Source organism: Ascidiella aspersa, chromosome 8 (genome assembly GCF_963924565.1).
Source record: "Ascidiella aspersa chromosome 8, kaAscAspe10.2, whole genome shotgun sequence".
Lineage (NCBI taxonomy): Eukaryota > Metazoa > Chordata > Ascidiacea > Phlebobranchia > Ascidiidae > Ascidiella > Ascidiella aspersa.
Window position 1 is genome coordinate 3,375,080 of NC_139454.1, and position 22,887 is coordinate 3,397,966.

General features: G+C 36.7%; 1 protein-coding gene across 1 annotated transcript; it reads left to right on the plus strand.

Moving 5' to 3' along the window:
• The first annotated feature begins 11,986 nt into the window (after positions 1 to 11,986).
• On the plus strand, positions 11,987 to 20,992 carry LOC146135194 (vesicular inhibitory amino acid transporter-like). Its single transcript, XM_083395702.1, has 6 exons — positions 11,987 to 12,139; positions 14,221 to 14,396; positions 16,536 to 16,695; positions 17,729 to 18,007; positions 19,146 to 19,379; positions 20,384 to 20,992. Exons 1-6 carry the CDS (start codon positions 11,990 to 11,992, stop codon positions 20,990 to 20,992), a joined length of 1,608 nt encoding a protein of 535 aa, XP_083251828.1. The 5' UTR covers positions 11,987 to 11,989.
• Positions 20,993 to 22,887: the final 1,895 nt, after the last annotated feature.

Sequence of the window (22,887 nt, forward strand, 5' to 3'; positions counted from 1 at the left end):
TTCTGGCCTAAGTGCTTGGTTGTTTTTTTGTCCGTAAACAGAAACTTAAAACATTGTACGAGAGAGTAGAAATTTTTCGGTAAAACAAATAAGAGTACTGTAATAAAGATCACAAGCAATTCACAAATTAGAATAAAATGTGAATTAGTAGCATATCGATTTAATTTTGCAAAAAATAAAACTGGAATTATCTAGTTGTCCAAGTTTTTCCTAAACTTGCTGGCCGCTAAAATCGTGTAACGTTATGACCTAAAAACTACACAAAATGTTTATGCGTTTTCGTTATTTTAAGTTGAGTATCTACTCATAATCAGACGATTTATAGATTATGTTAGTTTCACGTTGGATTTTTATGTCAATGACTTGATTTGAAGGTGACTCTCTCACATAATGACTTAACTGGGACTTGACTTCGGAAACTGATGACTTGGAAATGATTTAGTTGTCCAAGTCTTTCCCGAACTTGCTGAAAACAAGTAACGTTATGGCCTCTGAAAACCAGTACAAAAATGCATATTGCGTTTTGGTTATTTCAAGTTGAGTTATTGCGCATAATCGGGAGAGTTTACAATTTATATTATGTCAATGAATGGATTTTTATGTCAATGACTTGGTTTGGAGCTGACTCTCTCACATAACGACTTGACTGAGACTTTATTTGGAACATTTTTCGTATCGCTGTTTACCTCAGTTTACCTTTTAAGTAAAAAGGGTGCATGAGTTCGTCACAACAACTTTAAGGGTTAACCAAACCAAAAAAGGTTGAAGAGCACTGATCTAGTGGTCCAAGTCTTTCCCGAACTTGCTAAAAACGTGCAACATTACAGCCTCTCAGCATACCCCAACAAAAAACGTAATGTCTCAGGTCCCAGGGGTAGAAAATTTTCGGAAATTTGCCACCGTACAGTGACGTCATAAAGAACATCGCGACGACAGATGCGCGCTAATAGATGAAGGGCAGCGCGGTCTCTTGATTTGCGCTCGCCTATCGACCCAAGGACCCGAGGCAGTGGCTAATCCGAATGCCGGAAAATCGTGGCTATTTTCCACCTGAATCGCTTCGCAAGTCTCTAAGGGCGAGCGCCGATAGCAGGCAGACCTGAATGTGTTTTAAACCTCACGCGATGTCCTGCCCACAAACCCTTGGGACCTTGGCGTCAAGGTATTGCTTTGTAACAAGCAGCACGCGCCTTTAACTTTGGGCAGTGTTTTTTTAAGCTTTGGCGGCCCAATTCTCGCCAAAGAATGTATTGTAAGCTAGCAAAGACATCGCCTCTTTAATAAGTTCGAATTTATTTAAAATGAGTCATGTCCTCGCGTTGTTTCTTCAATTTTTTGGCGTCAAGGTATTGCTTGGTAATAAGCAGCACGCGCCTTTACCTTTGGGCAGTGCTTTTTTGAAGCTTTGGCAGTCCATTAATGAACATTTTGTAAGCGAACAAAACGTAAGAAATCGTCTCTTTAATAAGTTCAAATTTACTTAATAACAGTGATGTTGTCGTATAGCTTCGGATTGTGCAAAAATCTCAAATCTCTCTCTTAACCATATAGGACTACTTCAGTCGGCGACCCAACAAATCAAACTGTGGCCACACAATTTTAGGTTGTGCCCAATTGGTTGAGAAACACTGTATATGGCCCAATATCAGTTACTTTGTGGCTCAGGTGTGGCACGTTCAAAATCTTGCATTGGAGAAGATCTTTTGCCGAAGAAATTTCGATAAATCTAACCATATATTAAAGTAAAGCAGTCGATGACCCAATCAAATTGAACGGCGGCCACATTTTGGTTTGCATAAGTAGAGAAACTCTGTGTTAGTTTATAGCTGTTTTTTTTTTCTAGCTGTTTTTAAGGTATGGTAGCAGTTTTAAGGTGATCCTTGCGTTATTTTTACCCGAGTTGTTCAGTACGCTGTGTTACATTCCATACATTTGCCCGCTGTTTTTTGTGAGAGTACTTATTATACTAAGAATCAATAGGAAAAAAGTAAGAATGAATTAAACAAAATAGTAGTACCGGTAACACACACCATTTTCATACACAAACATCTTCCAGTTAAAAAAACCTGCTGAAAAGAAAACGCCAGAAAATCCCAAATGGCGCGCGCCTATACGGAAGGAATTAAATGTTTTCAGCCATGAGCGATGTACGTATGATATCCCCTACAGACCTAAACGCAAAGATAATGCTGCGTAATCAGCAATCCGCATGTTTTGGGGTTGCGCTTTGCGGGGTAGATGTTCCGTCAGCAAAACGGCGATTTTAAAGTTATACTTGCACTGCTTTTTATTGAGGCTATTTCGTGTTTTATTTCGATGCATTTGGATCATAGGTGTGACGTCTGGTTTAAAAATAACGCAGTATTTGTATTATTAGTTAAATTAAAGCAATAGATGAACAAGGAAAATATGACAGTGTTAAAATGACTTAAGTCAATCACTATTAGGTGACTTAAGTCCCCGTTTTTAAAAATGACTTGACTTGGACTTCAATTTGTCCAAAAACTTTTAATAAAATTAGGTGCTTTCATTAAAGTTTTTTTTTTATAAAATTGGGTTAGTAAGTCAAATTTTGGCTAAAACAATTTGCTCGCATATATTACGTTTTTTTATTTCAAATTGAAGTTTTGCTCATAATCCGGCGAGTTTACAAATTACGTCAGTTTAACGTTTTATTTTTTATGAGTGTTTTTGCCGTTCTAAACCAATATGTGATATAGCCATTCAAATGGCGCATCAATAATAGTGTATTGAAAATAGTAATTACTTAAATTAGCCGTATAATACACAAATTAGCCGCATAATTCGTTTTTTAACCACAAGTGCACTAAAGCCCCTGTTTCCAAACGACTTGCCTTAATTAAAGTAATTTGAAACTGCATCGACTGTTGGAACCGCGAAACAACATTAGCCATGCAGTTGGCAAATAACAACCGTTAAATTTGAAAAGAAAAAGAAAATCGCTTTCCAGGGTTACGTAATTTGGCTCGATAACACCTAATCGCGACGCCGAAATTGCCCAATAACCCCTTGATCGATAAAGAACAATCATTGCTTAGCGAAACAACAGTTGCAATTAAACGAAGAACGGAAGAATCCCATGTGTACAATGTTAAGATCACACACCATCCAGAAATCGAAATCTGCCATAGTTTTATATCGGAATTGGTGCCTGTTGTTTTAGATATGATGGGTTTTTCTTAAGTATGGGTCTGATGACCGCTAAGAAATTTTGAGGGGCCGCGAATGTTTCATCTTATTACTTACTGCTCATTCTCTGCTGTAGTGACAGATGTCGGCTCTAATTTAGGTCCTAAGAAGTGTTTGATAATTTTGAGAGACAAAAAACACCTGGTGTTGGTATTGAGTTTTTTGTAAGAAAAATCGTTGGAAAAATGAAAATTCAAGCAAGTTAAAAATTGCTTTTTTTCAAATTTTTTGCAAAAGACAAATTTTTAACTGCAAATACAGGGCAGGATTTTTTGATAGTGCAAACCTTGTATATATAAGCAAAAGTTGGCAAATTAACCTTATTTATTCATGCCAGATATTCGTGTACTTTCCTACGAGGTATAGTAGGTCTGTTAATACCATGATCAGGCAATTTCACAAAACTAAGTAGAAATAAGTTAGTAGTGTATTTTGCGTTGATTGACTTATGTGTAAAATCGCCCAAATTATACTAGAATATTTAGTGAAAATTATTGACAAAATAGTATAGCGGATAATAATTAATCAAGTATAGGCATATTGGTTACTTTGCAAAGTTTGTTAAAAAATTAACAACGAGAAATGGTAAGGGTTGATGCGTTTGACAATTTCTTGCAGGTCAGTTATTTTGGCCGCCTTTTTATTTTGTGACGGTCGTTATCTTGTCGAATCAGTTTATGTGCCGCCTATAAAACGTGAAAGTTTTTTGATTTTTTTATGTTTTTAAAACTCTCTGCTTTTAATGTGTCAGGGCTTTTATCAACGTTTCGTGAGCAGTATTATTTTAAAGCCACTTTGAAAATCGAAAGTGACTAAACATAAGCCAATAAATATACATATATTTTAGACTACTAAAAGGTGATATTAGTCGCGTTTACCATTTATCGATCGGACAAGGAATACGGTGCCTTAAGAACAAACCAGACCAATTTACATGCTAACTTTCGCTGAATTAATTTAACTCCAAATGCCCATACTACGAAACATAAGTATATTTTCACCCGCAAATCTGCAAATTCTTTAGACGTTTAGTAGGTTTTATTATTTTTGATAGCTTTAATAGTTTCGGGTTCTTTTTTTTAATTAGATTGCTATTTGGTGTTTCCTTTAATGGCAAATTCCAATGGTCGTTTTTTAAGTGATGGACGTAAGCTCAGTAAGATCGGAAATTTACGTCTAAAATTATACCAATTAATTAGGTATCGGTCTCGATCCGATATTATCGGACATCCATATAATTAGCGATAGTGAAGCGAAAAAATTCCTTTATTGTCTGGCAAGCCCAGCAGTTCAGTGTAAAATACTTTGTTTTTAATCCCAAGCCGATACTTTAAGATAAACGCATACAGCCTGTATTGTCCGATAGCTCATGACGTCATAACTTATATACAATAAGCAAAAATTATGAAACGTTTCGTGCAAAGACAAAGTTTTCGAGGTTGTTGAGCAAAGATTCATTAACCCTGATAATTGTAATTGGCCTTGGTTAATAAAATACTGTTAAAAAAATGTTTCTAATGTGTTATTTTAGTGGAAAACATAATGTGTTTTGCCAGAATGGCTTTAGCGCCGAAAACTTAGTTACCATTATTGTTATTGTAGTATTTTTCAATATAATGCAATTAAAAATGGAATACATTCATTTAGATCTAAAATGCAGTCTAAAATGTACCAACAAATTAGGTATCGGGCACCTTCAACCAGCACTTACCCCAAAGTCAATCGACCGGCAAAATCGCTGCATATGCGCCAGCAATTCACCATGAACCTGCGAAACTCGGGAGCCTTAAGCCTTAATTAGCGACAGTGAGGCGCAATCTGTCCTTTAACGATCCCAAAGCGACGAGGCCAATAAATACTCGCATTAGGCGAAACAGCAATCGCTTCAAAGCACCCTAAGCCATCGTTTAATTCGACGTGCGCTAATTCGCGCGAAGGGCGCGCGCATCGATTAATTATTACGCGATAATGCGCGACGTCGAGAGCTCGCTCATCCGTCACAAGTGCAAGACAGGCGGGATTACAGACGCCCCCTGCGCTGCTCCCCTTATAACGTTCGAACTCGACGCAAAACTCACGCTTTGTGGGAGACTTGGCGTCGTGGAAGGTTGTGAAAGTCGTACTTGGTCAGGTTGGCTGTTAGTTGTTATGGCGGATGAGGAGAACTATATTTAGCGAACTCTGGAATCTTAAACCGGAAAGCTAAACACGCATTTTGGGGACTTCGTTTTTGTTAAGTTAATTTTGTAAATTTATTTTTCAAAAGCCTTAGCTGTTGCTGTTGTGACGTTGTGGAAAAGCAAGGCAAGCAATTTGAGGGACTTAGTTAATTTTTAAATCCTATACCAATTATACAGCATGCCTAATTCTGTAAAGAGAAACTTAACACTCATTTTTGGGACTTAAGTTTAATTTTGTAATTTTTCTTTTTCCGAAGACTTAGCTGTTGGCGTTTTTAGCTGTTAGCATTTTGAGAAGGGCAGTGTTTAGCGAGCAGTGGCATCTTAAAACAATGTGGAAAAGCTAAGCACGCAATTTGAAGACCTGGTTTATTTTTAAAAGACCGATACCAAGTATACCGCATGCCTAATCCTGTAAAGAAAAACAAATGCAGAGACCGTATGATTTCAAACAGCACCCAGTAGAAAATTATTATGATTACGCCGCAATCGTGAGTCAGTAAAAAAAAAAAAAAAAAAAAAAAAAGTTTTTTAACCCATTTCCATGGCTTCGTGCAACTAAGCCAAAATAATTGTAATTTTAAAGCACAAAACCAAAGAGTAAATGAAAAAAACTCTGTACAGACATAGGTCGTCCCTAATTTGGTTGTAGAATTAGGTTTTTACCCAATTTGATTATAGAAAAAGTCTCCGGGAAGCTTGAGGTGTGAGTGATTAAATAAGTTGTAGAAGTGAATAAAAATCTAAGCGCGCAGAAGGGTTCCAAGAAGTTAGCAAAATAATTATCAATTTATCGCATGTGGCGAGTGATAGCATCAAAATCCCAGCAGGAACCACGCTTAAAATGGGAATTTTACTTATTTCTATTAAAAAAGTACATCGATTAAAGGTTCAGTTAAAACGGAAATGTTGAGAATTACCTTTCATAGATAATTTTTTATTTGTTTCTGCATTTAAAAAAAAACATGAAAAAACAGTTAAAGCCCCTAAGTAAAGACATTAATTTTTTTTTCAAGATTTATTTACTCAAAGCACCTTACCTTAAAATTACTTTGAAATTCACTGATTTGAAAATAAACGTTTTATTTCTGACAGTTTGCTTATCAATTAAAGTTAAAACCGATTTCAAAGCCATTATATTTTATTGTTTTTTTGGAAACTGCTTCATAAGTTTATTTTGTCGAACCAAAAGAAAAGAATTATATTCCATGCGTATAAATAAATACTAACATTTTCTGAATAAGATTTAACTTGAATCGATTTTTAAGGAGTTTTACTTGACTTTATGAAAAATATGGAATTTATTTCTATCGGTTAATTTTGACAAATCAGTTTCTACCTGATTAAAAAAAAGTATATTTCGTCAAGGCTAAAATAATTTATTTTAAAAATATGATACTTTAAGGGTTTAATAAAAATGCTTTTATGTCCATAGGTATTAGAGCAAATTTTAAGGAATTGATTTTTCTGGATTCATTAAGCTTTCTGGATTTATTAATTAATTACCTTTTTTTAAGGGGCATTTGGGGCTTTTTTAATTAATTATCATAAATAAGAAATTGTTTTTTCTTAAATTCTATTTTATTAGTTTACCAAGAATTTTGCTTCTTTCTACAGGATTATTTACCAAACAAGTTGATGAGTGTTTTCAAATGATTACATTTTTTAGGTATATTTATTTCTATTTTATTTTAACAGGTATATTTTATATTGATTAATACAAGTTTGCTCAAATGAACGGGGCACTTAATTTCGTCTCTCGGATGGCTTCTGACCTCTCTCGTAACCGTACTGACCAGGATTGTTTGGTGTCAAACGACAGCACCCCTAGTGGCGATGACGTCGAAAGCAAAGCGACCGGTTACCAGGAGATTTCCCCCCAAACAAAAGCGGACGGGGGGGTGGAAAAACCAACAATTACTGCCTGGGACGCAAGCTGGAATATGTCCAACGCGATTCAGGTAAAAATACTGCTTAAAAAAGTTTGAAAAGCACAATATTCACCAAAGAACAATATAACCTAAAGTTTAAAACCTGACTAAAGCAGGATCACACAAGTTTTAAGCAAATATATTTTGCCTATTTGAACAAAAGTTGGTCATTGCATCATTGCAGCTACTATGATGTTATTATTCAAGTAGCTAAACAAATACTTCACTATATCTTTATGCTCAAAACTATTAACTACTCAAAAAAAGGACGAATAAAATGAATAATTTTCAAAAGAAAAAAAAATCGTTTTTAGTAACAAACCAGAGAAGTATTTTTTTTGTGTAAACCAAACCTGACAAATTTGCAAACAGAGTAATAATAACTTACAAATTTTTTTAGTAAAGTAAAACACATACACATAGCAAAGTAATACAATTTATAAAAAAAAAAAAACAACGTACAAAAGCAATACAGATAAAGTGAAAAGTTTGTATTTTTTCGGGCTTTGCGCCATTAACTTAACTTTTGCATATATTTCACCAATTTGTTTAAGAACAGCACGCTTCTTACGAACACTTGAATTGCGACGTCACATTCTAACGTGACTTGTGACGTCATGTGAATAAAATTAATTCCCCTCGCCAACAAACATCCTGATTACACAATTAGTCAGCACAACATTTTTTTAAATCATTGACTAATAAACTTTGTTACCCTGTAAACATCCTTTTTAGCGAGTTTTAATTGTAATTAATTAATCAATTTACGTCAAAATTATTGCCTTATACAAAGTCATACGTAAAAAGTGCAAACTAAGCGTAACATGAATCGGAAAAAGTATATATGGTTCCCTGGTTTGCGTTGGCAAAACTGCAATTGTTCTAACCACGATTTATTCATACCAAAATTGCAACCAATATATTTTACTTGTGTTAGGATTATTGGCATATAACAGTGTTTCTCGGCGCATAGGTCGCGACCAAAATTTGTCAAAAGCTCGCCGACTGCATTAGTTCAAATGGTTAGATTTATTGAGATTGTATCCCAGAAAAATTTGTCTAAAATTTAAGGAAATAGCTGAAGTAATTCCTAGGACGTATCTCATAATAATTTTAATCCAACTTATTAATGATAAAACCTACGTTTTGTTCGTTTACAAAAAGAGTTATGTGAATTAGGCCGCCAAAGCTTCCGTTGTTATATTTTTAATACAGTCGCGGCGAAGAGGTTGGGTCGCCGACTGCATTAGTTCAAATGGTTAGATTTATTAGGATTAATTCCGGGCAAGATTTCTCAAAACATACAAAAAATTGCGAAGGTAATACCAAGGCATACCTTGTAATAATCATAATCGAACTTAATAATTATAACATCCACGTTTTGTTCGCTTACAAAAAGTTTAGTTACGCCAATTAGGTCGCCAAAGCTTTGCTGTTTTACTTACCCCTAGCATTGGAATCGCCGCGAAAAAGGGTTACAAAACACTAATACAGAATAAGTCAACACGAAAGTGTAAAGCTTTTCCTGGACTTTACGAACAAAACTTTCCATCAACTATATAGCGTCATAGCGTTTTCGCCACTACGTTGAACACAATATAAGATTCATATGTCACAAAAAAATTAGTCACGGAGTAATGCGCAACAAGGATTTAATGATAAAAAACGCAAGCCTAATGTTTTGCAATTTATGATGGCTTCAGCCTAATACGGTCAAAATACGTCACATGCATCGCTACGCTTCTGCGTTGCTAATCAATCATCAACGACGCAGGATCACGCTAGGATTTATGGATCCCTGTAGAGAGCGTGAGTATAATATTAGAACAAGGCGTCTCAGATGTAGATGCAGGTTCTTCATAACATTTTTCTACAATACTGCTTTGATCAACCATTTAGTTATAAAATGAGCAAAACACGAATAGGAAAAATACGTTTATCTGGTTTAAGAGTTATCAGGTTTTAACTTATCGCTTTTTAATTTTAAAACACGAAGTCAATCACCAACTACGCAGGATGGCGCTAGTATTTATAGGAACCCTGTATAGAGTGGGTATAATTTTAGAACAAGGCGTCTCAGGTTTAGAGACAGGTTTTTCGAACATTTTTTTCCGTATTCTGCAACACTGCTTTGATCAGGCGTTTGTTTCACCTTTTAGTTTTAAAAAGAGCAAAACACGAATCGGAAAAATTCAAGTTAACTTATCTCTTTTTAATTTAACACGGAACAAAGTCCCTACAATGCTTTTTCCAATTTTTTTTAATTTGTTTCGAAGCACTTTTGTACAGTGTTCCTGATAAACAAAAACAACCTGTAGGATACACAAAATAAATTCGTTACTGCATACAAATAAATTAGGATTTTGAACGAATATCAAACGCCTATACAAAAGTAGTCGGCAATTTGTGAACGTTTCGAAAAAATCTTGAGATAATAAGTTTTAATTACGGTAGACTTAGAAAATACTTTTAAAGCACATACAGAAGTAGTTAGCAATTTATAAACGTTTCGAATAAATTTTAAGATAATGACTGGAGGTTGTAGTTGGAAGTGGAATGAATATCAAAGCACATACAGAAGGAGATAGCAATAAGTGAACGTTTCAATAAATCTTTACTCATTTTCCACATAAATTAATCAGGTTTTAGTTGACAAAAATTGTCCAAGCTGATAACATTTGCAACGACAGTGATGTCCAACAAGGGTTGTGTCACTAGCGTAATGGTTTGCAACGTATGGTGGTTTCAAAGCGAAAAGGTCAAAATACGTCAACATGCATCGCTACGCTTTTGCGTTGCTAATCAATCACCAAACGACGCAAGACAACGCTAGTATATATAGGAGCTCCAAAGATTAATGAAAGAATGGGTTTAAAGAAGATAACCCAGGGCTCTGGCTCCTTAAAACCTATAGCTACTTATCAAGACGTATAGCGTCATGGTCACGGTATGTTTCTTAAAGGCGAGGCCCCCAGAGAAATGGTGAGATGTCAGTTTTCATTTGCCGAATCAGCGCGTCTAACATAGGCCTAATGAAAAATCGCTAGCGCCATTCGTTTTCTTACATCAGGCTTATTAGTTCCAATTTCGACTCTGGTCAGGCTTCGTTAAGGATGTCGCGCGATGTTCCGCATTTTTTCGAATGGGGTTTTGGCAGTGCTGTAAATTAAGTCAGTGTTATAAACTAGTCCTTTCAAAATGACTTAAAGCCTAATCAATTCATTTCAAAAATAACATAAGACCAAGTCAAGTCATTTTCAACAAATAAGAAAGTCCAAGTCACGGTCATCGCGATAACAAGTCAATTCCAAGTAAAGTCATTGCCATCCAAAGCCATAACAAGTCAATTCCAAGTAAAGTCATAGCCATCAAAAGCCATAACAAGTCAATTCCAAGTTAAGTCATTGCTACCAAAAGTCATAACAAGTCAATTCCAAGTTAAGTCATTGCCATCAAAAGCCATGACAAGTCAATTCCAAGTTAAGCCATTGCCAACAAAAATGTTAAGTTAATAAAATGAGTAAAATTCATTCCATTAAAAGCATTCAATCGTATCACAATCACCAAAATGATAAAAATAAAAAGTAAGCAACCTATTTTCTGAAGTTTGTGGTAAATAATCCATTTTTACAATAATCGTTTTAATTATGACACTAAGGATTAATAAAAGTCATTTGTCCGAATTACTCCACAACAGGTGAATTAATTTGTCAAAATTACTTAGGTCAAGTTGATGAACTTGTGGTCATTTATCAGGTCGTTAAATAGTAGACTACTGTCCCAGTCGGCTGAGTTTCTAAATTAAAAAAGGCAGAGTTTTAACGTTGTGCGATCCGAAGAACTAAAAATAAGTAGAAGCTTTTATGCCCAAATGTGCTTTCGGCCACATCTTGAAAGGTTAGATTCCATGCAAATACAAAACAGCATTGGCCCGTGATTGTCCAAAACATGCTGGACAATTTTAATTGCAATTCTGAAACACAGACCTACATTATAACTCTCCTTAAACACAAAAGCATGTTGAAGCACCATATTAATCGTACTACGCCAGACCTCGATGAGAGATATATTGAATATAAATCCTATTGATTATTTAGGTCTGACTGCGTCCCCTATTTATCCGCACGAAACTCCCTTTTACATTGCGATCCGATTTTCAAAACAACTCTCCAAGTCATTTAGCCCTAGTCATTAACTCAAGCTAAACTTTGAAACTAGAAATTTCCTTTTGACTGAAGTTAATACAGCACCACTACTCTTACGTGTATTTTAAGTATTTAACGTACATTCTAACTCAAATTTACTATTGGGTTCAACTTAAGTGTCAATAGAGTACTTCTTAGATTAGAGTACTACTACGCGCCCTTCTAAAACTAACATTTTCACAAATTTTTCTCTAATTTTCTCAATAGCTTTTTCTAAAACTAACATTTTTTTTCTTTTTTTCAAATCGTTGGTCTAAAGTAGTAAAACACGTCGAGTGATTTCGCACCAATACCCAAGCCAAGCTATCTTGTGAATCAGTGACTTACTATGAGAGTCTAAAAAAAAGATTTGTTCGACCTAAGTCCAAGCCAACACAAGCCCAAGCAAAGCCTAGTTCTCGGAATAACAGTATTTCCAACGCAGTTGCTTCTCCTAAACAAATATTCCTCCCACATCCAGGGAATGTTTGTTCTCGGACTACCATATGCGCTCCTCCACGGAGGAATCCTGGGACTCTTCCTTATCATCTTCACTTCATTTGTGTGCTACTACACCGGCAGCATCCTGGTCGATTGCCTCTACGAGATTGACGAGAATGGAGTTAAGAAGAGGGTAAGAACATGACTGACTGATTGAACAAATCCTTGATATTGTAATATGCAGGGGTAATATGCACTGGTCATAGACCTTACATTGATGGAAAAGTGTTTACCATTATTTGTTCCAAGTGTGCCACATGTTTCTCAAACTTTTATCCAAAATGTTCATCTTGTAAAATAAACGGCATAAAATTATACCTTTTTGGGCGCATTTTTGCCAAGTATAGTTAGTCGAAGAATAAAACTACTTCCAAACTGAATAGGTGAGTATGAGTATGTGTTACATAAATCAATCGATAATAATTTATCTAAAGGCCAAATGCGAGAAACGTAAGTAACTGGGTATTCCTCGAGAAGTTGATCGTACTCTAGCTCTCTCAATTAAAAGTGATGTCGACGAAATAACACAACTTGTAGTGTTATGTATTCTTATTCTTGTTTACACAAGCTTGCATAACCAAGTGTAAGTTTTGCGATAGGTGTTCGACATAGCTAATTCTAGTGTTTGTCTGTTTCTTAATCGAACGAGGAAATTAAGGGAATTCGATCGCCACCTGGAAAAGTTACCTTAATTGTGGTGCCTCGCACTGAGATATGCTAAAATAGTTATTTGCCCTACAACCTAAACTGTTTAAATTTCATACTAAAATTTCCAGATTAAACCCGTATATTACTATACTAACAAGTGTCAAAAAGGTTAGGAACCAATGAGGTAAAGTTGTCATTTTTTTAATGTGAAGTGACCTCGAATACAGCTTACAAAAGGAGCGTATTTCTCAAGATGAATAAATAATTGATCGGTTTCCATTCTCGTTAATTAGCGCCAGTTTGTAGTTATTTAATGAAGAATGAAATCCGTTAATTCAACAACTAGGCCTATCTATCGCTGAGGAATATCGTGTTATTAATTCAATTTCTCTTGTTTTAGATTAAGTAGGTTATACTACATGGTTTATTTAGGTCTACTAAGCATTAAAATTTATATATTTATGAAAATAAAAATTCAAATTGTATTACAAAGAAGTTTGATTTTTGAAGTCAACATTCTATGATTATAACTCGACCATTTGTATAATTCAATCTGCTTCCCTAATGAGTTTGCAATTTTGTTTCTTAGTCGCCAATACAACCCAATTTAACCTAGAGAAATCCGTTTAATTTTATACTTTTTGATAAGGTGGAGTTTTAAAAATCAATTGACAAGAAATTAGTCTCGCACTCCCCTTACAACAACTCATCGTATTTAGAATACTTTATTCTTTATTTGAATTATATAATTAAATGTCACACGCCAATTTAATATCTCCGCATTATTAACATTTATTTGAGGTCGCAAAGCGCAAATTTATTCTTTCACTTTAACAAAATTGACTCAGCTTATAAATTTTTACCAAAAGTATGCAAAACGCCCATATTATTTTTCTAGCACAACTTTTTTTGGAACTAAAATTACTTGTCGTATGGCCTAATAGTTTTCATAAGGGTTGTAGAAATCTCAACAAATCTAACCACGTAAAACTACGGCCGGCGATTTAACGGCGTCAAACGGCAACAATATATTTCTTTTTTTTTGCACAAAACTTGATACACACTATTTTTGAATGGCTATCTGCGTGGAACTCTTCCAACTCTGCAAGTAGTGCTGAAATAGTGTATAGTTGATGGAATGTTTTGGCGCTTCGCGTTAATCTAAGGTATTAACTGTTTAGTAATTAACAACGCATTTAGCTGTCGGGTAAATCCTCACAACATGTCATACCTAGATAACAATAAAACACAAAGTTTAAAAACCCGAGTTAACTTCGAGTTTTATTGTTAAAAAAATATACGCATCAGCGGAACAGTGATCGACAAGCAGAAACCTGCTGCCAATGATTTAAGATATCATAAAGATACGCCCTTTATATATTCTCCTATAGTCTGATCCTGATTTTACTTTACCAATGGTTTTGGATTCAATAACGATACGCCCTTGTAAATGTATTATATACCTAGATAGAAAATCGAACGACGGCAGAATTTTGGGTCGTGATCAACAGGTTAAGAAACACTGTCATAAATCTAGGGTCTAAAATCCAGCACAATTTTTTTCAGGTGCGCACCACTTACACCGACGTCGCGGTTGCGTGTTTGGGTAAGTACCTGGGCAGTCTGATCGTGAACACGTCACAGTTGATTGAATTGCTGATGACGTGTGTACTGTACATCGTCGTCTCAGGAAACCTAATGGCAAGTAGCTTTCCCCACGCGGCAATCAAGGAAATTGGATGGTGAGTAGGTTTTACTCGACCGAATAGCGAGTTTAAGTTCAACACATTTTTAGCTGGTAAAGTACTTCAGTTGGTCTTGTTAAATACCTTTTTAGTAACTAGCTTATATCCTTAAGTTGGTCTTGTTAAATGCCTTTTTAGTAAAGAGTTTAAATACTTAGGTTCGTCTTGTCTAATACACATGAGATACTATATTCAGCTGATGATTGGAGTTTAAAAACCTTTTGTTAAACACATTGTTAATAACAAGTTGAGGTAGCAAGATACTAGAATCGCATAAATAACGAGCTTAAATACTTAGATTGGCCTTCTTTAATAAATTTTTAGCCGATAAAATACTAGATTTGGCTGATAATTGGAGTTTAAGACCCATTATGAAACACATTTTTATAACGAATTGAGATGGTAGAATACTAGAATTGCTACGAGTTTATAGTCAGGTTGTTCTGGTTTACTACATTGTTAATAACGTACAATGAAACATACATATGAGTGTTAACAACTGAGGTCTAGCCCTTCTGAAGCTGCTTTTTGACCAACGATAACGGCTTACGTATTATTAGTACACCGAAAAGCCATTGCAGACTCACCGAATCTGTCGATCATTGATGCAAGCATAGCAGACTAGAAAAACAACTAGCCTGCAGTGAGGTTCGATATCACGACCTCCGGTCAAGCCAGGACCGTCGCTCTAGTACCACTATACTGTGGATCCCCTTCGATATGAAGTTGCTTGTACTAACAGAGTGAGCCAGCATTGGCGTATGGTTGTTTCTCGACTCGTTCCCTTCTGAGCCTGCATAGCTCAGTTGGTAGAGCAACGGTCCCGGCTTGACCGGAGGTCGTGAGTTCGAACCTAACTGCAGGCCAGTTGTTTTTCTAGCCTGCCTTGCTTGCATCAATGATCGACAGATTAGGTGAATCTGCAATGGCTTTCAGTGTACTTGTTAACAACGAGTTGAAATACTATTACTTTTTGGGTGGTAAGGCTCAGCCGATGATTAGAGATGAAATACATATTGCCAAACACATTGTCAATAACAAGTTGAGGTGGTATGATACTAGAATACATCGGGTAGCTAGTTTATACTATAAGGCTGGCTTGCTGATTACATTGTTATTAACGAGTTTGAATTATTTGGTTGGTCTTCTTTAATACATTTTTAGTCGGTAAGATGCTAGGTTCGGCTGATGATAAGAGTTTTTGTTAAACACAATGTTAAAGTATCAAGTTGAGGTGGAAAAATTCCTAAACTACGACTATACTTGAGTTGGTCTGGCGTGATACATTGTAAGTACCGAGTTTAAATAAATTGGTCTTATTCAATACCTTTTTAGCCGGTAAGATACATCCATTGTTGTAACTGTGCATTTTTGTTTATAATATTTATATAAGGACAAAACGAAAAGAATTGGATGGAAAAAAGGCGAGATAAAACTCAGAAGGCGACGATTTAACAGAGGGCATTAAAATACAGCTGGACAGAAGGGATTTAATCCGATTATATAGGCTTTTGGCAGTTTCAAATAAGAAGGAGAATTAATATAAACCCATATTAGTTAAACTCCATTTCAACAGAGCCCTGTCCCATGTTTCAAAAAATGTTTTTTCGGCCTTGCAGTTTAAAAAGAAATACAACTGAACATTTGGAATTTATTCCGAGTTTGGCAATTTTAGATATGCGATATCAGGAGAAATAATAAAAACCCCATATTACCTAGTATTGGTTTCCAAAGAGCCCTGTCCACTTGCAGAGAAAGTCATTCATTTTATTAAATTCAGTTTCTATTTCTATTTCGACCGACTAAGTAGTAACGAGTATAAGTATAAACGAAGACAAAACTCGTACCTAGTTCAAATACGTAGGCTGGTCTTGTTTGAAACAAATGTGACAAGTTACTTATTTCGACTGTGTTACCCAAAAAGTCATATTTTGGCCTCGTTAAAAAAATGCATCTGGACAATTGGAATTTATTCCAAAAAGACTTTTGACAGTTTTAGATGTATAATACAAGGAGAATTAGTATACACTCCATCTTTCTTAGACTAGGTTCCAACAGAGCACTGTCCTGTCCACTTACAGAGTAAATCATTAATATCATCAAAATCATTAATCAGTCTGGGCTTTCCCATTGCAGGTCTGTGATCGCTACTTTCGTGTTGGTTCCTTGCGTGTTCCTTCGTCACTTGAGGGCGGTGTCTCGTCTGAGCATGGCTTGCTCGATCGCCCAACTTGCTGTGCTCGGCATCACCATGATCTACTGCTTCACCAAGATAAAGACGTGGGCCTGGAGTCAGGTAAAGCAAAACTAAGCGGCAGTATTGTAAACAAGTCATTTTGAAATAACTTAAGTCTCAGTCAAGTCATTTGTAAAAGAACTTAAGTCCAAATAACCCAATTTTACAAAAAATGATTAATGAAAACCCTTAATGTTGCACTGAATATGTTAAAAATGGAAATCACCTTGACCCTTGCAAGATAAATGTCGACCTTAATTCCTGATCAGTAACAGCAAAATAATCTAGCAAAGCTAGTAATTCAGAATCATTCGAAATTAAGATATACTGACGATGCCTTAGTTGACGAAATATATATATATCTTTTAAGATCTGGTTAATGTGTCTGACCTGAATTGCTAGCTTTGCTATATTATTTTGCTGTGAAAACCCTTAATTTCAACCCAAGTCATTCGTTAAAAGATTTATGCTAAGTAAAGTCATTTCCCAAACGACTTAAGTCAAGTCAAGTCATCCGAAAACAGCAAGCTATTTACTTAAGTCATTACAACACTGCTAAGCGGTGTAAAGAAAATTAGACTTTGCGTCTGAACGAGGTATATCATTATTTGTTAAACAATTATACTGTTATTTTTTAAGGTAGGCCTACGCTATGTGCAAATATACTTCAAATAGCTTGTGGAAACAGATTTTCAACCCTTCACTTTATGTATGAACAAGGAGTTGAAAGCCAAATAGGAAGAGCTTTATAAATACGTTTTGATACACGTAGAACTAAAAACAAGTTGATCGTGTTGTAAAAAAGTCAAAGTTGAATTGACAAAATTCCCAGAGTCATTTGTAGTCCGAGTTATTTTTCACTAAATAGCAGGTCAGGGACAGAAAGCTTAGACTAAAAACATATTGGCAATAAAGGCCAAAAATTATACCCAGGGTTTTTAAAGCCCTACATTTTTTTTTTTATTAATTTGTTGTTTTAAGCCTAAGGCCTCTGACAACCTGTCTCTACTAGGGAGCAGGTTCCATAATGTAGGTATGGCTCTATGTTTTGATTATTTGGGGTTTCACGCTAAATAGCCCCTTTTTTGCGCAGATGAACTTCACGGTGGACACCAAGGAGTTTCCGGTCTCAATCGGTGTGATCGTATTCAGTTACACGTCCCAGGTCTTTCTGCCCACACTGGAGGGTAGCATGGAGCGACGCGAGTCGTTCAAGCCGATGCTCTACTGGTCCTACGTCGCTTCTTTCGTCACAAAGGCGCTCTTCGCGCTTGTTTGTTTTCTGACGTGGGCCGAGCACACCAAAGACGTGGTCACCGATAACCTTCCGCCGGGATTAAGGGCAGCGGTTAACCTGGTGCTGGTCATCAAGGTAAACTTTCGACCTTGAGTGCTAAACTTTTGACCTTGAGTGATAAACTCTCGACCTTGATTGTGTAAATTTTTGCCCTTGAGTGCCAAACATTTGACTTTGAATGGTAAACTTTTGACCTTGATTGTGTAAGCTTTTGACCTTGAGTGTGAAAACTTTTAACCTTGAGTGTGTAAACTTTTGACATTGAGTTGTCACCGATAACCTTCCGCCGGGTCTAAGGGCTGGGGCCAACCTGGTGCTGGTCATCAAGGTAAACTTTCGACCTTGAGCGTTAAACGTTTGACCTTGAGTGTGTAAACTTTTGACCTTGAGTTGTCACCGACAGCCTTCCGCCGGGTCTAAGGGCTGGGGCCAACCTGGTGCTGGTCATCAAGGTAAACTTTCGAACTTGAGCGTTAAACGTTTGACCTCGATTGTGTAAACTTTTGACCTTGAGTGCTAAACAATTGACCTTGAGTGGTCACCGATAACCTTCCGCCGGGTCTGAGGGCTGCAGTCAACCTGGTGATAGTCATCAAGGTAAATCATTGACTTTGATTATGTAAACTTTTGACCTTGAGTAATAAATTTTCGACCTTGAGTGCAAAACATTTGACCTTGAGTGGTCACCGATAACCTTCCGTCGGGACTGAGGGCAGCGGTCAACCTGGTGCTAGTCATCAAGGTAAATCTTTGACCTTGATTGTGTAAACTTTTAACCTTGAGTGCTAAAAGTTTCAACTTGAGTGGTCATCGATAACCTTTCACCGGTACTGAGGGCTGCGGTCAACCTGGTGCTGGTTATCGAAGTAAACTTTCGACCTTGAGCGTTAAGTTTTTAACCTTGAGTTTTAAACTTTTTTCCTTGAGTGTTGTAATTTTTGACTGTGAGTGTTAAAGCTTTAACCTTGAGTGTGACATTCACAACCTTGAGTGTTTAACTTAAGTCGAGCCATTAAAAAAAAAACACTGACAAAAGCAAACAAGACAAACACAAATTAATCGTTATTATCCAACTCTGTATCTTGTTTAGTCTGTTTTTTTTCTTGTAAAATGCTTAGCCATCCTCTGGGATCTACGGACGCTTTTTCTAATTCAAGTTTTGCATGTGGATACCCTTGTTCCGAAATAAATTTAAATCTATCCGTCTACTCAGGCTCTACTCTCCTACCCTCTTCCCTACTACCAGTCACTCGAGGTGATCGAGCAGCAGTTTTTCACTGGGGCCACCGGGGGCTGGGGTTCCTTACTGGGGCGCAAGCGGAACACCTACGATGAGCTGGGTGAAGACCCCGTCGCCCCCATCGCACAGAGCACAAGCTTTGTGACGTCACAATCGCCGAGCAGCGAAAGTGAGGACGAGAAAAGGCATTTGAAGAAAGTTCGCTTGGTGGGTTAAAGAATGTCCGCTACTTGTTTTATGACATTTCGAGCAAAAAGTGCGACCGTCAAACCTGATACAAAATGAGGTTCAAAACTATTTTTGTACGTTTTTAATACCTCTTCAGTGTTGTGAACAAGTCAATTGTTAAATAACTTAAGTCCCAGTCAAGTATTTTTAAATAAATACCAAGTCAAGTCCCATCTTTAAGTCAAGCCCTTGTCACAAAAATCAAACTTTAAATTATGAAAACTGGCAAACTCCTTCGATTATGAGCAATGAAGTAAAAAATAACATAAACGCAACATATAGCAATTGTTTTATGTGCAAAGATTAGGATTAATAACGCAATTTTGTAAATAATTGCTTAATAAAAACAATATATTTGAACCCAAGTCATTGTCCAAATGAACTCAAGTCATGTCATTTTGCCCGAAAAACTTAAGTTAAGTCAAGTCATTTTAAAACAGTGACTTAAGTCATTGACTCAAGTTAAGTCAAGTTATTGACTTAAGTCATTACAGCACTGTACCTCTTTATTTATTTACAACGTGATGCTAAAAAGTGTGTTTGAAAATGATGTTGAGAATAAATAAACAGTTATTCGAGACGGAGAAAATTGTTTTTTACTTTTATAAGGGCTTTGATATTTACCTCAAATCGTTATGATCCGACATTATTTTAGACAAAGAATATTTTAAACACAAATTTAAACACAAATTTAAACACAAATATTGGTAAATTCATTTGGGTTAGTTTTTGTCGCATTTTATTAAGTAGTCTTACCCTTTACCAAGAACTTCTGAAGTATAAATAAGTCGATTATAAGCCGACATCATCTTGATAAATATCTCGTTAACTGATGATGATACAAGTTCGTATCGAAACGTCTTTATGAGGATGATGTCGATCTACTCGACCTTTTTTGCTTAGAAATTCATGTTCAAGATATTTAGCTTTGTTTTTCATATTCATGCAATCCATTTTTCAAAAACCGTCGAAATTTTTCCCAGACCGTCGAAGAAGAAAGCAAGCAGCAGTCCCGGGGATTCCCCTCGTGCTACGCGGCCACCGGCGATCTCCAGGTCTGGGCTCTGGTTCTGCGAGGCCTCCTAGTGTTCGGAACCCTGCTCATGGCCGCCTTCATCCCTCACTTTGCCCTGCTCATGGGACTCACGGGAAGTTTTACGGGCACTCTGCTGGCATTCCTGCTTCCCTGCGGATTCCACATAAGATTAAAGTGGAAGGAGCTCAACTGGCGCCAAGTGGCCCTGGACGCCGCCATATGCGTCGGGGGAGCATTGTGTGGAACCGTGGGCATCTACTACTCCATCATCGGGCTCTACGAGATGTACAATCCATCTTCCACCGTCTTCCAGTCTTTATCCGGCCTCTCTGCACCCAACCAGTCTTCCTACAGTGGTCCCGAGTGGTTTCCTGATTTCCCATTGCGCGAGGGCTACGAGAGCGATTATGACGTCATACCGCTCGCGCTGCCCCTGCCTGGCGATGACGTCACTTCTACCTCGCCTTTCAACCACACCACTGGCGTTTCAATGCTGCTGAAAAACATTCTGGATGCGTCCAGGGACTCGATGGCGCCGTTTGGCGGAAAAAATTAATTTGTTTTGCCGCCACTAGGGTAAATTTACAAGCTGTTCGGGATTCGGCAGAGTTGCGCAATATTTTGTGGTCCAGCACTACTACGTCACTTTACAAGACGTAATGGTTTCGTATTTTTTTTTATTTCAGTGATGCTCTTCGTGTGATAAATTAAAAAAACGCGTTTATGCAATAGGCCAGGGTTTTCAACCCGTGACTAGAGACGCCGATAGATTCGCTTAAATCGCCGACTGTAGCAAACTTTTGTGGTTAGATTTATTGAGATTGGTTCTACACAAGATTGATTAAACAAAACAAAAAACAGGAAACGTCACTAAATGTTGCATTTTGACAGCATACGGGAAACATGCTTTTTACGTGTAGGCTATGTTACAAACTTTGAAAGAAGGAAATTCACAAGCAACTTTACAACTCGGCCGTATTTAGCATAACGAATTCCGCATTTTATTTATCTCTTTTTGTATGTATCACATCGTTTTATATTCCAGTGCTTGTCGCTTTATCCGTCAAACAAACTTTCAGCAACTTTCTTCTTGTGTCGAATTCTGTCCTTCTTCCGTTCCCCTTTCTCATTATTTGCGAGTTTTTTGCATGGGTTACTTTGTTTGCAAAAACCGTACTAAAGAACAGCTTTTCTCTCAATCTGGTATTGGTAGCTTTTGTGGTTTTGGAACAGTGGTAAATGCCGGAACGGTCCGGCTATCCGCTAAAATTACTTTTTTTCGGTGCATAATTATAATGTCGGCAACAAAATGTTCTTTTGACCAGGCCAGTCCGCCATTATGCACTAAACCAGGGGTTCTTAAAATGGGGTCCATGGACCCTTTGGGGGTCCGTGAACTAATTTCAGGGGGTCCATGAAGGCCAAATTGAAATATTAGTGTACGTTTTAAAAGTGATCAAATTAAAAAAACAGTTTAATTAAAAATAAAACGTTTTACCACTGAATGTTAGACTCCATTTTACTTAAATCGTCAGCACATTTCTGACAGGCTATTTGATTGTGACGTCATTTTTAATAATTTCTTGCCTACAGGGGTCCACGTGAAGCAAAAAATAATTTTAGGGGTCCGCGGTGAAAAAAGTTTAAGAACCCCTGCACTAAACCAAGCGATAACCTCAAGATTTTCCAGAGTTACTTGTTACGTTTCGGTATGACGTAACTTTGTGACGTCATCGCTTAATTCTCATGCGGTAAAAAAATTTCATCGTTCCATGAAGAAAATTATTCTCATTCTTTCGTTTCGGGACTTCGAATAAAGAGAAGAAATACATGAATTAAAATATAGCGTAGACCAGGCTTTCTCAAGCGTGGCCACCGCTTTGTAAGGTGGAAAACAGTGCAGTGTTTGGGCGTCGTAAGCTTACATTATTTTAATATAGCCGGTTTAACTCGTGGCTTCCTTTATAACCGGATCCCGATTTGGGTTGTAGTAATATAAAAAATCATCTTGAAATCACCTGCTGTTCTCGAGCAAACTCTTGTATAAATATGCAGCAGAAGTTTAGTCAACAGCGAAAACCGCTAAAAAAATCGTATAGCTGTACTGCTAAAACTTCAAATTTAAAACATACGTAACGCATTGTGCACAGAAGAGGTTCAAATATTGGTCAATCTAATGGCATATTTGGTCTATTTCGCAGGAAATGCACTTTAAGTTTAGGAGTTTAAGGCTGCACAACATGCTGTTGTATGCATGGGACTAAATAGATTCGCCTAAACGGGCGTAAGAGGCAGTGTTGTAATGACTTAAGTCACTGTTTTTAAATGACTTGACTTGACTCAAGTCATTTGGGCAAAATGACTTGACTTAAGTCTTTCGGACAAATGACTTGACTTAAGTCTTTTGAACAAATGACTTGGGTTTGAAATAAAGCAAGTATTTTTTTCCAA

Bases quoted from the DNA above. Each gene is read 5' to 3' on its own strand.
- LOC146135194 (XM_083395702.1), top strand. From the start codon at position 11,990: ATGTTTGTTCTCGGACTACCATATGCGCTCCTCCACGGAGGAATCCTG. The intron at 12,140-14,220 runs GTAAGAACATGA...AATTTTTTTCAG, and splicing joins AGAATGGAGTTAAGAAGAGG to GTGCGCACCACTTACACCGA. The intron at 18,008-19,145 runs GTAAACTTTCGA...CCGTCTACTCAG, and splicing joins ACCTGGTGCTGGTCATCAAG to GCTCTACTCTCCTACCCTCT.